Below are 16,400 nucleotides of genomic sequence, written 5' to 3'. Positions count from 1 at the left end.
TACCCAGCTCCTTCAACTGTTTCTCATAAAGCTTGGTTTCCAGACCCTTGATCATCTTGGTTACCCTCCTCTGCACATTCAATATCCTTTTTAAATTGACTTCCCTTGATCTGCATATTTCTGTTAATGCAGCTGAGAAGAGTATTAGGGTTTTGTTTGTTTTTTGCTGCTGCACCGCACTATTGACTCATGCTAAGCCTGTGATCCACCAAGACTCCTAGATCCTTTTCACATGTACGACTGGCAAGCCAGGTGTCCCCCATCTTATATTTGTGCATCTGGTTCTTCCTGCCTAAGTGCAGCACCTTGCATCTGTCCCTATTGAAATTCATTTTGTTAGCTTGGGCTCATTTCTCTGTTTATAAGTATAAAAAATGACATCTTAAGAGCTCTTGTAGTAACCTCTCTGTTTCTAGGATTCAAAGACTTGAATGTGTGAACTGTTTCAGGATCCAGTTTAGGAGTCTTTACATAGCAGTGGTATAAGGGGAAAATGTGTCTCCTGCCCTGTATTTTGCATGGTTGGGTTTAGTTCAGTCTTGCATGGTGTTCCTTTTTAAAAAAACATTTAAAAGTGGTCTGACCATGACAACAGGGTTACAGAGCCCCTCCCCTCATCCCAGACCAACAACCTCCCACTTGGTTGAAAATATTGGCTTGAAAATATTGGCTCAAGATGCAAAATGTGTTGGACAGTGATTTTTGTGACAGCCCCATCGTTATCAGAGTGGCCACCTGCCCCAACCCTAGACACTCCTAACATAGTTATTTAAAACCCACAGGACAGCATTCTTGAGGGCCTATCAGCCAATTCAGGAAGGGAGACTGTTGGGCAGTGGGATGATTGGAACACCATGGAATTTGTGATCTGTCTCTCTGGTCCAACACAAGGTACAAACTCAAACCCAGTACCCGAGTGAACTGATCTCCTGGTGAGGCAAAATAGCATCTTTGCTTCCCTTACCCTCCCACCTATTTTTGATTCTGAACTAGATAATATAGACAGAGAAAGCTGGGTCAGATCCTGAGGATCTTCTAGTCCAAGCCCCTGCAATGCAGGAATATGCAGCTGTCCCATATGGGGATTGAACCTGCAACCTTGGTGTTATCAGCACCAGACTCTAACACTCTAACTAAGCTATCCAGACCCACAAAGATCAATTCTACCCAGCTCATTTCCTCAGGTCTTGGTGACACAGGCCAGTTCAGCCCGCTCATCCTAGCTTAAATCATGGATGATAGTTTTCATGGATGACCTGGAATAACTGGTAAACAGCAGCTCTACTTTGCTACAGGGCAGGTTAACAAGGCAGCCCCAAACCTGTTGGTTGGTAGAAGGGATAGTTCTTCATCTTGAGCAGAAGCCCTATTCTGGACCAGCTGCAGTTTCTGTATCATTTTTCAAGGCAACTTCATGTACAACACATTGCAATAAAACTAAAAGGGAGGTTACTAGACTATGGTGAACTGTGACCAAGCTATTTCCATTTAGGTATGGTCAGCAGAAGCTGATAAAAAAGCAACAACTTTGAGCCACTGAGGCATTGAGACTCTAATGACAGTGTTGGTTCAATGAACACCCCCAAACTGTGACATGTTTTAATTTTAATGCATTTCTTGCTAAGTGTTCCCTTTCCCCTTGAATTCTCTAAAGCAATGACAACAATATTGTAATAGCTTTCTAGAAAGAGGAAGTATATTGTATTTTAACCTATGGGTCTCCTGCTGTGTTTAACTTTCCCATCAAGTAGTAAACTCTATTTTGATCATTCCACAACTGGGCACTCCACTCATGGATCTTTCTAATCCTTGGGGCCAAGAAGAGAGGGAGAAAAAGAAACACTTTTCATTTTAATTTCAGGTATGAGCTAATGCAGAGAGGTATACTTGAACCTAAAGACATTGGATTTGTTCCAGATGCATACACCTGCAATCAACATTTGGAAAGGGAAAACAAATATCTCAAGAAGGAAATGGAGAGCTATAAAATGGCAGCCAAGTATGTTTTTGTTACTGTTAATGGGTCTTCTGCTGTTCACCTGGGGAAAGATCCTGCCGAATTAACCACAATTTCTGTTAATTTCAAAAGGAAAGTTAAGCATGTGTTCAACAAGATTTGAATGTATTTATTTACAGAACTTACAGCTTTAATTGCAAAGAGCATTGAAGTAAAAGTGATTTAAGAGTGCTTATGTCTGACTAGACTGTGCCCAACATGAACATGTTATAATAAGCTGCCAAGTGAGCAGATTTATGGAATTCTAAGAACCTTGTTGGGGCCAGCTGACAGGAGAGAGCTGGGAAAGCCACCACAGTGTACCAAGCCATTACACAAAACTGCAGACCCATCACAATTCATGGGTCTAAACTTGAAGGGATCAAGTGGGTTCATGGGGAGAAAGACTAGTATTCAGGTTGGGGCAACCCAGTCAGATGGGCAGGGTGTGTGTGTGTGTGTGTGTGTATTTGTGGCTGGTAATCAGAAACACAATCAGTCCATAAAACAAAGCTTTTGTTCAGCCTTCTGAAGGCGTCCAGGCTTTCCAGGTCAAATGGTTCTTTGCTAATTGTATAATTAAGTAAAATAAAATACATGGACGGAAGATGGCTTGGTACCATGCCTTTTAAAAATGTTATTTGCTACACTTCCTTGCTCTATACAAAGACATATAGTATATCAACTTAAAAAAATATCCAGAACAGGAACCATGTAAAGATAAGCAGTACTGGGATTGTTATATATGAATAGGTCTAAATAATAACATTGTGGTGCTGAAGTTAATATAGGTGTAAACCACTGTGTTTAGAAAAGATGGCAGTGCAGACTGACCAGAGATACATGCCATGTTACTTAAGCAGTTTATGTTTATATGTAACTAAATCCTGTCAATTTTCTGAGCCTAAAAGGTATTGCGGGGTACAAATAAAAAGCATAACTATTTACAAAAGAAATTATTGCGTGCTGCAGCCATTTTAATGAATGCATGTATGTTTGCTAAATTTTACATTTCACAATTTTTGAAAGGCCATATTGGATCTATGAGTTGGCTATACAGGAACAGGAACCTTTATAGCATTATTGATTTGCTTTTGAGAATGCATGCCATACAGAAAAAAAATCACAAAACACTAAATAATTTACATGTTTTATGTGAGAGAGGGAGATCTACCGTGTTGGTGAGAGGCAGCAGTAAGCATTTGTCCTTAAAATGTTTGCTGCATCTGTCTTGTATGTTCCTTCAGAACAGAAAATGAAATGCATTAGCACTTAAAGGGGGGAAGTCCTAGGCAGTAGTAGTTTTGTGAGCTTGATATTCAAGGTGCTAATATTTCTTTGGAAACATGCTTCCTTGTAGACATTACTATGAGATATGTTGACCAGTTGTCCCTGTTTGTGGTACCCAGGACCAGAAACACACTCAGCAAGGTTAACAAGTATACTGTCAATCAAAATATGATCTAGCAGCTTCAAGTCTAGTGTACTTGAAGTACATAGCTTCAGTATGAGGGACAGTAACAGGAAATGGCTGCACTACAGTATATCAGATAAGAGTGTTCAATGTCAGCATGTATTCCAGAAACTGAATCCAGTGCAAAGGGAAATAGGAAAGAGAAGGGGCACAAATGTGGAAGCTGATTTCACCATGATTTCTTTATATATAATTTTTTATTAGGTTTTTTAACATATCATTTTCAACAGTAATTAAACATACTTTTACATATTATTCAAATTTTTGACTTCCATCAATCCTGTCTGAAAATTTTCTAATCTAATCTCTCAGTATGCATTTCTTATCTTCCCTATTACATTTCAAACTCATAACCAATATCTCTATCTTTTTCTACTTGGTAACACTTCGTATATTTCTCCTTACAAAACTTCTTGTAGTCCTACTAGCGTAATTTGTTGATTACAGTTGCTCTTCAAATAATTCATATACTTCTTCCAATCTTCTGTAAATCTCTGGTCCCGCAGGTTTTGAATCTTTCCTGTCATTTTGTCCAATTCTGCATAGTCCATTAATTTCGTCTGAGATTTCACCATGATTTCAGTGCGTGCTTAAGCAAGTTTACTCAGCAGTATTCCCTGCTGATTTGAATGCATACTGTTAAAGGTAGTAAGTTAGCAGGGTTGTGTATGGGGAGGGTGTAATAAAAGAACCATCTAAATGAGCTGAACTGCAAAATGTCAGAAAGAGAATGTCCAAAAGTAGTGTACACTTATAGACGCATAGAACTGTAGAGAGGGAAGGGACCCCGAGGGTTGTCTAGTACAACCCCCTGCAGTTGCAGGAATCTTGAATGCTGTCCTTCATCCAGTTTGATACCATACTATATCCTGTTTAGCATTTCAAATGTGATAGCAGTTTTATTCTTTTTCATGACAGCTTCAAATCTGAGAAAGTTCCAAATTGATCATGCAAATTTTTAAAAATACTCCAACCTAATAAATATTATTCTAAATACTTAGTTATTGCTGAGATTAATTGAGATACAATTTAGTTACTAACTGCCAATAAAAAACTACCACTAAAGGCAGATCTAGGTGTTAGCTATAACAAAGGCGGCATTTTTTCATCTCCGCCAAGCTAAGCAGTTGGCTCCTTATCTCTCTCGCCCTGACCTAGCCACTGTGATCCACGCGACGGTCACCTCCAGACTGGATTATTGTAACTCACTCTACGTGGGGCTGCCCTTGAGACTGACCCAGAAACTCCAGCGGGTGCAGAATGCCGCGGCGATACTCCTTATGGGGTCTTCACTGCGATATCATATTCATCCGGTACTATACCAGCTGCACTGGCTCCCGGTGGAGTACAGGATCAGGTTTAAGGTGCTGGTTTTAACCTTTAAAGCCCTATATGGCCTAGGACCCTCGTACCTACGGGACCGCCTCTCCTGGTATGTCCCACAGAGAAATTTACGGTCTGCAAATAAAAACATCCTGAAGATCCCAGGCCACAGAGAGGTTAGGCTGGCCTCAACTAGAGCCAGGGCTTTCTCAGCCACGGCTCCAATCTGGTGGAACGCTCTGTCACAAGAGACTAGGGCCCTGCGGGACCTGACATCTTTCCGCAGGGCCTGCAAGACAGAGCTGTTCCACCAGGCCTTTGGTCAGGGCGCAGCCTGACCCCCTCCTCTGGCAATCTGCACAGAATTTTGCTTAATGGTTGCCATCAATTTGATTTTAATTTGATTTTAATTAATTTTATAATGATTGTTTTTAGAAAGTTGGATTATTTTGATTGTTGTTAGCCACCCTGAGCCCAGCTTTGGCTGGGGAGGGCAGGATATAAATAAAATTTATTATTATTATTATTATTAGTGGCATAACTAATAAAAGCAGATCTAGGTGGTAGCTGCCATTTTGGACCTACCATTTTTTTCTTGTCTGAAGTTGAACAGTTCTTGACTTGAGAGACTCTTGGGGCTGTAAGGCAAAAAATAAAGTGGGATTTAGATTTTCTTGACCATTCTGGTGCTTGTCCCAGCATTATGGCACCCTCCTATCCTCTCTGTCAGAATCTCATCATCAGTCAATGCCCCCCTGCTTTTTTTGTCTTATATTCCTTCATCCAGAAAGCAGTCATTTTCTTCTTTTTCTTTCATGCAGCAAAGCTAAAGAAGCACTGCTAAAACTGCAGAAAGAGCGTGACTTCCATCGAATGCATCATAAACGAGTGGTGCAGGAAAAAAACAGGCTCATTAATGACATTAAAAGGTAAACGATTACAAACGGGGTTCTAAACCCACTTGGTTTTCAACAGAAGAGCCAGCATTACCTAAGAGTGATATTTACGACATCCCCCTATTTACATGTGTTCAATTCATGCACAACCACTTATATGCACAGCCCTGGAAACCCGGAGGTGGGGGAAGAAACCTGAAAAGCCTCAGCAAAGCCCTGCTGTGCCTCCAGCTCATGCATAAATGGGGATACGCCTGTACAGTGGTACCTCGGGTTAAGTACTTAATTCATTCCAGAGGTCCGTTCTTAAACCTGAAACTGTTCTTAACCTGAAGCACCACTTTAGCTAATGGGACCTCCTGCTGCCACCGCGCCGTCATCGTGCAATTTCTGTTCTCATCCTGAAGCAAAGTTCTTAACCCAAGGTACTATTTCTGGGTTAGCAGAGTCTGTAACCTGAAGCATATTTAACCTGAAGTGTATGTAACCCGAGGTACCACTGTATAACAAAGAACTAAGAGGCTGAATTGATACAGGTAGCCTCAGTGGCAAGAAGTATCTTTTACCAACTGCATTTGCCATTCTTGGACTGGGAGAGCCTGGCCACATTACCTCATACATTGGTTACTTCAAGATTTGATTACTGCAGTGTGCTCTAAGTGGGGCTTCCCTTGTGCTTGATCTGGAAGCTGCAGTTAGTGCAGAATGCTGCAGCATAATTGCGGACAGGAGTGAGACCTGTGCTCAGATGTCTGCACTGGTTGTCGATCTGCTACCGAGCTCAGTTCAAGGTGTTATTATTAGTATATAAAGCCCTTAACAACTTGGGACTAGTTTACCTATGAGATTGCCTTGCCCCATATGTGCCTCTTAACCACTTTGATCAGCAGAATTGACACTTTTAAAAGTGCCACATGATACCAGTTCCACACCTGTAAAAACCTGATCGTTTAGTGTGGCAACACCGACACTTTGGAATTCCCTACCTATTGATATCAGGCAGATGCCTTCACTGTCCTCTTTTCAGCACCTGCTGAAGACATTCATATTTAGACTGAAAAAAATCTCTTAGGAACAGAGTGGAACAACAGGGGCAATGTTCATCTGAACAAACAGCCTAAGGGGCAGGCCTCTCATTAAAAAAAAGGTCATCATTGATAAGCTCTAGAAGGTTTCAAACACTTTGCAGGCAAATTTGTTGATTGCACAGATTACATGCAGAGGATTAGTTAGATCTAAGCAACCTGCCTATATTAGAAATTGCCTCTCTATGTAGAAGTCAGAAAAAGAATATTACTTTCTGAACTTGTTAAATGATGTGTGCTAAACAGTTTCTTGTGAATTACATAGCAAATAGACTCACCATCCATAATGAAAACTTGACTTTCTACTTAATTTGGTGGAACATTTTAAATTTAGGTTCTGTTGTATTTAATACTAGAGAAATGCTTTTTAGTTGATCTTTCTTAATTGTAATTTGCTTGGTTGTCAGTTCATATGTTCATTTTGTTTGCACCAGCGATAGACATAACATTTATCTGCAAGAAAGAAACAAAGTTCAATATGGACCAGCATATTTAATTCATTTAATGTACTTTGATAATTTGGAAAATGAAAACTCCCACCTCCATCAACATTTGGAATAGTTTGTTTGTTTTTCATAAGATTTTATTAAAGCTTTTTCATAATACAGTAAGATAAAAGAAACTAATCTAAATAAAAACAAAAACAGAAAGGAAAGAGAAAAGAAAATGCATAGTCCTCTCTCAAAGGTAGCTCTTAGCCCTTGTCACCCACAGAAAGTGGTGGACCCTCCCAGCTCTCACCTGGGAGATCTTCACTTCTTTGCCTCTCACTCAGGGTCCTTCCACCAACCGTCCTTGAATCCCAATAATGGCCAGAGCAGAGGATAACAAAGAAGAAAAAACAAAAGAATAGAGGAGAAAAGAAATAAAATAAAAATGACTTCTGATTTTCTGTCTGTCAGTTACATAAAATAAATTATTCAAAACATTCACTCTAGGATGACATCCAACTATTCTACTTTGTGTTAAGCAATATTTTTCCAATCTTCAGACCTGAACATTTGGGTTAATTTGAAAGAACTTGGATTGTATAATTCTTACAGGTAACCAAGAAAAGTCTTTCTTCTGAGAATTAAATGCTACAGAATATTTCTTGCCTTGTGACCATTGTATAATTTTTTTCTTTATTTTTTTGTAGACTGAAGACACATTATGCATCATATGAGCCACTGTTAAAGCAGTTGAATGAAAAATATGAGATTCTGCTGCGAGAGAAGATGCTCACAAGCTTAGAAAGAGACAGAGTGGTTGGGCAGGTAAAAACCTGTAGTGTGTTTAACCTAGAGATTCAGAAAGCACTGATCTCTTTACTGTCTAATGTAGACTAATGTAGAGTCAGGGTTAGAGTGTGGTACTAGGATGTGGGAGACAAGGAGTCAGATCTCCACTCAACCATGAAACTCACTGGGTGACCTTGGGCCAGTCACGTTCTCTCAGTTTAACCCCCCTGACAGGGTTGTGTTGAGGATGAAATAAGGAAGGGAAATAAAGAAGGATCATAATCATACATACTGGTTTAAGTTTCCATTTCTATCCTCAAAACACAAGGTGGACCACATATAGGTAAAAAAGGTAAAGGACCCCTGGACGGTTAAGTCCAGTCAAGGGCAACTATGGGGTGCGGCGGCCATCTCGCTTCAGGCTGAGGGAGCCGGCGTTTGTCTACAGACGGCTTTCTGGGTCATGTGGCTAGCATGACTAAACCACTTCTGGCACAATGGAACACCATGATGGAAGCCAGAGTGCACAGAAATGCTATTTACCTTTCTGTCACAGCAGTACCTATTGATCGACTTGCATTGGTATGCTTTCGTTTTGTTTCTTTTTAAATGAATATTTATTAGCTTTTTCCACAACAAAACAAAACAAAACAAAACAAAAATAAACAAAAAATAACAAACATACAGAAATACAAAACTTAAAAACAGTTAAAAAAACTTATTTCTCAGACCTCCTTGCACCTCCCCTTCTTGTATTCCAATTCAAATTATTAGCTCAGCAAATCCTTATTACTTATTTCTCAACTTTAACTTAATAATTTATTTTAACATATTATTATTTTACTTTTTCTCCTTCATCCCTTTCCTCAATTTATTTTTGCAAACCTTATTTTCATTTAATTTAATTCATTTTAAAGTCCAATTCTACCTTATCCAAACTTGAACATCAATACTTATCCATCAATTCTTATTCTTATTTTTTCTAAGGTCGACCAAGATTCCCTTCCGCGAATTTCCCAATTTTCATACTAATAACAAACAAAATAAAAACAGATTAAATTGTAATTATGAACCCTTTGGATTCCCAGACTCCACCCCCCCTTTCCCGGTTTCAGCCCCCAACAAGTGTCCATCAGTCTTGATCTACTATCAGCCTGGAGATCTCACGTCCGAGGCTCTTAATTCTCTCTCAGTTCCTCTCTGCCAGTCTTTTTGATAGTCCTTAATATTGAACACCAAATCTCGGAGAAGCTCCGGCCCAACAGGATCCATGTTTCTTCCAGCCAGACCTCCATACTTAAAAGTAGAGCCTATGGGGTGTTCCAAATCTTGTTTCTTACTCTTTTCCAGTCCAAAAATCCCCAAAGCTCTAACTTCCACCTTAATCAAATTTGTAATCCTTAGGTCTTCAGATCTCCTCATAAGAAGATCTCTCCCTTTCTCAATCTCCAATTCAGGCCAGACTTTCCACATCAAGTCTTTATTTTCCTTTGTTGTCATCATATCAGGCCTCAAACTCTCTTTTGACATCTGCAAAATTACAGCTCCTCCTTCCTTTTCTTCAGAAGCAACATATATCTCCTTCTCCAAATTCTCAAAGCTCACGAGTTTCTCTGTTTGTCCAGTTGCACAGGCTTCCTGATTCAAATCCTTATCAAATTCAATAAAATTATTTACTGTTAAGTCCATAGTTGTAACATTTGTAGCCAAAACATCAATTTGGCCTTGTAACTTTCCCAAGAGAACAAATACTCTGCCCAACTCAGCCTGGATTTTCCCTCCTCCAGCCATTCTTGTAATGTCCCAAAACCCCCTCTAGAGGGATTTTGGTTCCTTAAATGTTTCTTTCAGTTCAAATCCAAAAGTCAAGTTAGTTTGTATCAGCTCTTCCTTATTTTCAACAAATTGTAACAAAAATAACCAGCAGAAGCCACAGAAACAAAGTTCTCTTTTTCCGTCTTGACAGCTAATTTGACAGCTGTTAAACTCTTCAATGCCTCATCAGCAAGCTCTCTCGCGGAGCACTCCCGGCTCTGGGGGGGTGACACTTCAGCTCTCAAAATTAGTTCTTTATCCTCCAGTACGATTTCTTATAATGCCAAACCGTGAAATTAAAGTCTTTTACCAAAAAAAAAAGAAAAAAAAAAGAATTCTCTTGACCTTAGTTAGCAGGTCCTTTGCTTTAGATTATTTACAAAGAGGGGGGGGGCTGACTTCCTGTTTAAGCCTTCCATACTCGTGCCTAATTCATAAAAAAAAAAATTTAGAATCCCAATTTCCGTACTACTCACGGGTTGTTACTTTAAAGTCCAATTTTTCACAAGAAGAAGTCAGCGCTCTCCGACCATGGCAATGCGGCTTCGCTCCGCAGAAGGAGCAGTCTACTCTCAGCACCGCGCCGCTCACCCCTTCCCTGCTCCGGAGCCTTTAAAAAGGCTCCTTCGCAGCTTGGGGGGGCGCAAATGGTGCCCGCTGAGTCACCACGTTCACAGGCTTCACCGCCTGTGATTTTTGAGGGTCCCCGCGTCGCCGCAGCGGCAAGACCCAATCCTGCGGAGCCGATTCCCTCCGGAGCTCAGAGGGAATCCGCCATTAGACGATCGCGCTAACCCGGAAGTTGCATTGGTATGCTCACCCCATTGCACAGATTCAAGGCACCAGCCTTCCAATCGGCAAGCCCAAGAGGCTCAGTGGTTTAGACCACAGCATCACCTGTGTCCCTACCACGTATAAAACCCAAGAATATGTAATGCACAAAGAACATGGGGCATTGAGTTTTTCTTGGATGTCAAGTGCACAGAGCTCTTCTTAGTTTAAAATCAATGAGTCATATCACTGAATATAAAATGGAGAGATTACCTGAGGTGTGGGAGGGATAATTCTGTATTCTGAAGAAAGCTGTGCCTTGCTGCTTGCAAGTGCCATCTGCTGGATCTGGTGATTGGCAAGCAGCCACTTCTTAAAGTGAAAGGAGCCTCCCTGTCCATCAAAATTCTCTTCAGAGGTGCAATTGGTAGCTTGTCATTTCTTTGCCAGGTTAATAAACCAATCTCTTCACACACACACACACACACACACACACTATGTCAGACCCCAGCAGCATACAAATTCACAAGGATTTTTTCTCTTGTATATCTATACCTATGAATAAAATGAATTAAAATATGTCCTGCTGGCAGCTGCTGTTGAATCAACAGTTGCTGGCCAGAATTGCATGTCTCTGAGTTCTTTCTGCCTTCTAGCAGAATTGGATCCATGTGCTGGACTGTGTTAGGCTGTATGTCAATGAAAGAGCTCTAAGAGTGCTGCTGTGCTTGGCCTGTTTCCTTTCCAAAGCCTCTCAGCAAGCTGATATCTGGCTTTTCAGTTAAGACCCTGAAACATGTTTAAATGAGGTTATTTTTTATTTTCAGTTTTGGAAAATGCAAGGTTCTGTGTAGGGCAAGTGGTGTCTCTGTCACTTCAACCTACTTATACAGTGGGTAAAAGGTAATATAACCCACTGCATAATGGTTTCACTCTATCACACTGGTGAATCCTGATATTATTGTCAGCCATGCAGAATCTCCCAAGTGTCACTGCTATGCCGCCTCCATTCATTTCAGTGAGGTTTATGCCTCAAACAAGCCTTGAGAAAATGAATAATGTGCTCTGCTGCTAAATTCATAACACTGTTCTGCATCTAATGTCAAGGTTCTCCCAATTTTGACACAATTAAATAGATGGATAACATTATTTCAAGAAAAGGAGCAGAACTCATCATTTCTTTATTAGCCTCACTAAAACGATTGAGGCACTTGGTAGATTTTGCAAGAGTTAAAGCCTCAGGTGTCTTCAGTATAAATATGCAAAACAACTGTCGTTATATATTTCATAGAAGTGTGCGTGACCTCACTTCTAGGCACAGTGTGAGGAATGTATGTTTGATGCATATTATCCCCGTGTGGGACAGATCTGATACATTCATTTGCCTCCTTGTCAGGCACATCTCCTGTTCAGTTGTGGACAGAGCATGGCAAAAGGAGAGGGCCAGGAAGGCAAAGGCAACCTATATGCAATAAGGGCAGATCTCCTCAATGCTCAGACTGTTCAGCAAGACAGCCCTGGAAGCATTCACAGGATCACTCTGCCTTATTGATACAAATAAAGCATATTTGATCCCCCCCCCCCCCCCCGGAATCCTAAGAACTGTAATTAGCCCCACACAGAGCTACAATTTCCAGCATCCAAAACAGACTACAGTTCCTAGGATTCCTGATCGGAGTATGCGCTTTAAATGTTTGGGTTGTTTTTGGGTAGCCTGGCCACAATTTTGCATCAACCAAAATGCTCCAGACTTCATAAAATCATAAAATCATGGAGTTGGAAGAGACCCTCAAGGGTTGTCTGGTCCAACCCCCAGCAATGCAGGAATCTCAACTAAAGAATCCAAGACAGATGGCCACCCAACCTCTGCTTAAAAACCCCCAAGGAAGGAGAGTCCGCAAGCTCCCAAGGGAGTGTGTTCCACTATCGATCAGCTCTTACTGTCAGAAAGTTCTTCCTGATGTCTAGTTGGAATCTCCTTTCTTGTAACTTGAAGCCATTTATTCAAGTCCTACCCTCCAGAGCAGGAGAAAACAAGTTTGCTGCATCTTCCATGTGACAACCCTTAAGATAATTGAACTTAATTATGTTCCAGGGCACCATGAAGGGTAGATGGTGGAGAGTATTTTGAAAACACTGCAAAGTGACATTTTTGTGATAAAAAGAGAAGTCTTAATATTTTTGAAAAATAAATGGCTTTTGATAAATTTTGGCTCAGCTGTAGTTGATACAGCTGGCTTTCTTGCATTTCCCATCTTTGGCCACAGTATGGTGGTAATTTGCAGGCTAAATTCCTGCTGGATAATTTAGGCCACCTGTAAGCTTGAGTGCTGATTCCCCTTTGCCTGAGAGTTACTGACGAACTATGTGAAGTGATCTTGAGAAGGTGGAAAGATTGTTTACTTCACTTTAATTACCCTGACTGAGTGCATGGAAAGCATTGTTTAAAATTATGTTGAAGGATAACTAATATATTGATTTCTATAGGCACTCAGATTCTTACCACATTGAGATATTTTAGGCTGATTATTTTGCATGCATTCACACATATATCTGATTTTCTTAATGGGAGAAATGAAAGTTCTCAATGTCTTTTTCCCTTCATTGTTCAGATTACAGGTTTGCAAGCCACTTTACAAAGCTTAGAGTCTGGAAGCTACATTCAAATTCCTGTCACTAAAGGTAAACGGTTTCCTATATATTGAAATCCCAAACTTGAACAGAAAAAAATGCTTTTCAAAGATTGTGCAAACGGTTAGGCATTCAAAATTCTCCTGCATGTTAAACCCTAAAATGATTTAATGAATGTTAAGCTTTGAGACACAGTGATTCACATGGACGAGGCAAATGGATGTGAGCTCTGAAGGGCTATGGTGGGAAAACATTGTTAAATCTGCAAAATGAATGAAATGCTTTCCCAGCTACTGTGGGAGTTGAGATGTCACTGAGTGGATTCTGAATACTGCGTCAGTTCTCTTTCCTGATTGCCTGGGAGCAGAGGTTGCCCTGGGGATGAGATAGTCCATCATTTCATTAAATACTGCAGACTCTGTCTAGTCCACCATAGAAACAGTCCTCCATGCTTAGAGAGATTCCTGCAAGAATCAACAGAGTTTTGTATCCGCTTTCCTTCCTGCAGGGTGTGTGCATGGTCAGTACACTGCCTGTTACAGGCCAGACATTGATATGGGAACCATTTACAGGCATCTCATTCCCTTAATGGCTTGGTGTGTTGAGTGGATGTGCTGAGGAATGGGAAGGGGGAGTTGTTGGCTCCATGAGGATTCCTTTGTATACAGGCTGAATTGACTCTGAGCTTTTCTGTTTTAAAAAACATTTTGTTACCAAGTTTTGAAGTACAAGATGCTAATGTTAAGCAAAATTTGAATATGTACAAACTGAAATATGGAGGCTTTTTGAGGGATTTGCATTTTTATACTAGGGAGCGGCATTTATATGTTATTTGTATTAGCAAATTCACTAAAAGGTTAAGGGTGTTCATGTTTGGATGGAGACTTGAAAATCAAAACAGGAAACTCAAATGCTGTTTGCAATATCACTTTACTACTATTGTTTAACTGGAAAATAGGTTGGCAATAAGTCATAGCATATGTCAAGTTTTATAGATCTTGATCATGGACATTTCTTTTCCTTTGAGTAGCTTTATGAAATATATTTGCAGGTTTGGCAATGGAACATTGATATTTTTATTTTATGAGCCCTTCAGCCTATCTGCTGCATTACTATCATTTTACTCACCTTCCAGAAGTCTAATAGAAATGACTTACTATAAAAATAAATAGCAACTGCAGTGAAATGTGATTAAGCTGCAGCCTTAAGCATATTCACAAGGAAGTCTCATTGAACTTAGTATGACTTCCTTCCAGGGTAAACTGTTTAGCATCCGCCCATAATATTTTATGATAGTTGCATGGCTAAACCCTTTTGCGTATAATTTTTTGTAGTGGTTGTGTGTGTGTGCAACAAAACATTGATTTAGATTCTGGTTGATTCAATCAGTAGGTATGCAGTTTATTTTAGAGGCAGAGGTCTCACTGGGGTGTACCATTTCAGATTGTAGGTTGGTGTTTACATGCTTGAACTCCATACACACCACATCCCCTCGACACAGAAAATCTGTCGCTCCAATAAGGAGAAGTATGGTAGCCAAGTGTTCTCCTTGACGTGTTAGAATGCTGTTTAGTGTGCCCCTCCCCATAAACGCTGCTGGATTTCATATTTTGATAGCAGGTCCGTTGTAGGTAGAAGGTGTGGTCCCAGGAATACCTCAGTGAAGATGTTCACTCAGAGTGCAGCAGCTGTAAAAGAGGTGTGTTAAGGATCATTAGGAAAGGGACTGAAAGCAAAACTACCAATACTATTATGTTGTTATAAAAATCTAAATTGCAGTTGTATTTGGAATATTGTATACAGTTCTGGTTGCTGCACCTTAAAAAGCATGTTGAAGTTAAGCTGGAAAAGATCAGAAAATAGCAACCAAAGGGTTCAAGGGGCTGAAAAACTCCTATGAGGAAAGGTTGCATCATGGAGGTCCTTTAGAAAAAGTATTATTTCACATAATACTATAACCCAGGGCCACACAGTGAAACCAAATGTTGGAAGATCAGGACAGATAAAAGGGAAGCACTATTCATACTGTGAATAAACACTGGAATTTGGCCACAAGTCCTGATAGCTCTGCATAACTCTGATGTTGAAAGTAACATGCCTCTGAGTACCAGTTGCTGGGGAACAGAAGTGGGGAGAGTGCTGTTGTGCTCATGTCCTACTTGTAGGTCTCCCACAGGCATCTGGTTGACCACTGTGAGTAGAGGATGCTGGGCAAGATGGAACTTTGGTCTGGTCCATCCAGAATCTCCTTATATATTGGTACAGTCTGAAGTGATTGAACAAGATGTAGCCATTTTTTAATTTAAGGCTGTGATCCTAGTGAAATTTTTAGCAATGTTGGTCACTGATAATATGTAGCTTTCATTGAAAAAAGACTTTAATTGTGTACAAAAAATAGCTGAGGATAATTAGTGTTAATTTTGGGGCTGTGTGTTTCACGCTTTTGCTCAGTTTGGGACCTAAATGGAACAAAGTTAACAGAACAGATACACAATTTACTGAAGTGATTTTCAGGAACATCACTGAAAAGATGCAGAGCGAACAGTGCAAAACCTGTAAATCATGGGAAAATACTTTTCTTAAATTTCAGTAAAAATGTTCCTAATTGTCTGTAGTGGCTGAGGCAGTGTTTTTTCCTGTATATTATACACCAGATTTTCTTCATTTTGCCTGCTGACTCTAGTGAGTGACTTGTTATATCTCTATTGAGGTAACATTCCTGGGGTAAAACAATAGCATTCCACTTTTATATACCAGCACAGTTCCTAGGGTTATAGGCTATGAACAAAAGGCTACCTTGCTAAAGCACTCCAGGTAGTAAGCCAACCCTATTTTTAGAGGGAGGAATTAAGGTTATTTTGTCATATTCCTGTTCTCCAGCAGGAAACATTTCAGATGATACCCATTTACAGTAATCAAGACAATGAATCTGGAAAATATTACATGTCACTGGATTCTTGCACTTTGCCAGTATACACCTAGTTACGTTGGGGCATCAGCAACTGAATTCCAGTATTAATCTTAGTAAGAAAACATTCATTTATTTATCTGTTTTCCCTAAGATAGTGGGCAGTGAGTAAAATGGTTCTGCTGCTTGAAGGGGCAAATGCAATGTTACAGAATGGGAAGTTGATTAATAATGCAAGTTTATACACAGGCTTCCCCAAACCCAAATTGCCTAGACATTGG

General features: G+C 40.1%; 1 protein-coding gene across 3 annotated transcripts in view; it reads left to right on the top strand.

Annotated features, from left to right (window-relative positions):
• The window catches only part of SPAG16 (sperm associated antigen 16), a 444,022-nt gene that overhangs the window by 17,304 nt on the left and 410,318 nt on the right, over nucleotides 1-16,400 (top strand). For all 3 annotated transcript variants that reach the window (XM_083708993.1, XM_083708994.1, XM_083708995.1), the window contains exons 5-8: nucleotides 1,862-1,999; nucleotides 5,615-5,722; nucleotides 7,913-8,030; nucleotides 13,193-13,262. In XM_083708993.1, the coding sequence (XP_083565119.1) occupies nucleotides 1,862-1,999; nucleotides 5,615-5,722; nucleotides 7,913-8,030; nucleotides 13,193-13,262 (434 nt within the window). The remainder of the gene's footprint in view (nucleotides 1-1,861; nucleotides 2,000-5,614; nucleotides 5,723-7,912; nucleotides 8,031-13,192; nucleotides 13,263-16,400) is intronic.

Source organism: Podarcis gaigeae (assembly GCF_964106915.1).
Source record: "Podarcis gaigeae genome assembly, chromosome: 1".
Classification (NCBI taxonomy): Eukaryota; Metazoa; Chordata; class Lepidosauria; order Squamata; family Lacertidae; genus Podarcis; species Podarcis gaigeae.
This window is presented reverse-complemented; position numbering and strand designations above follow the sequence as displayed.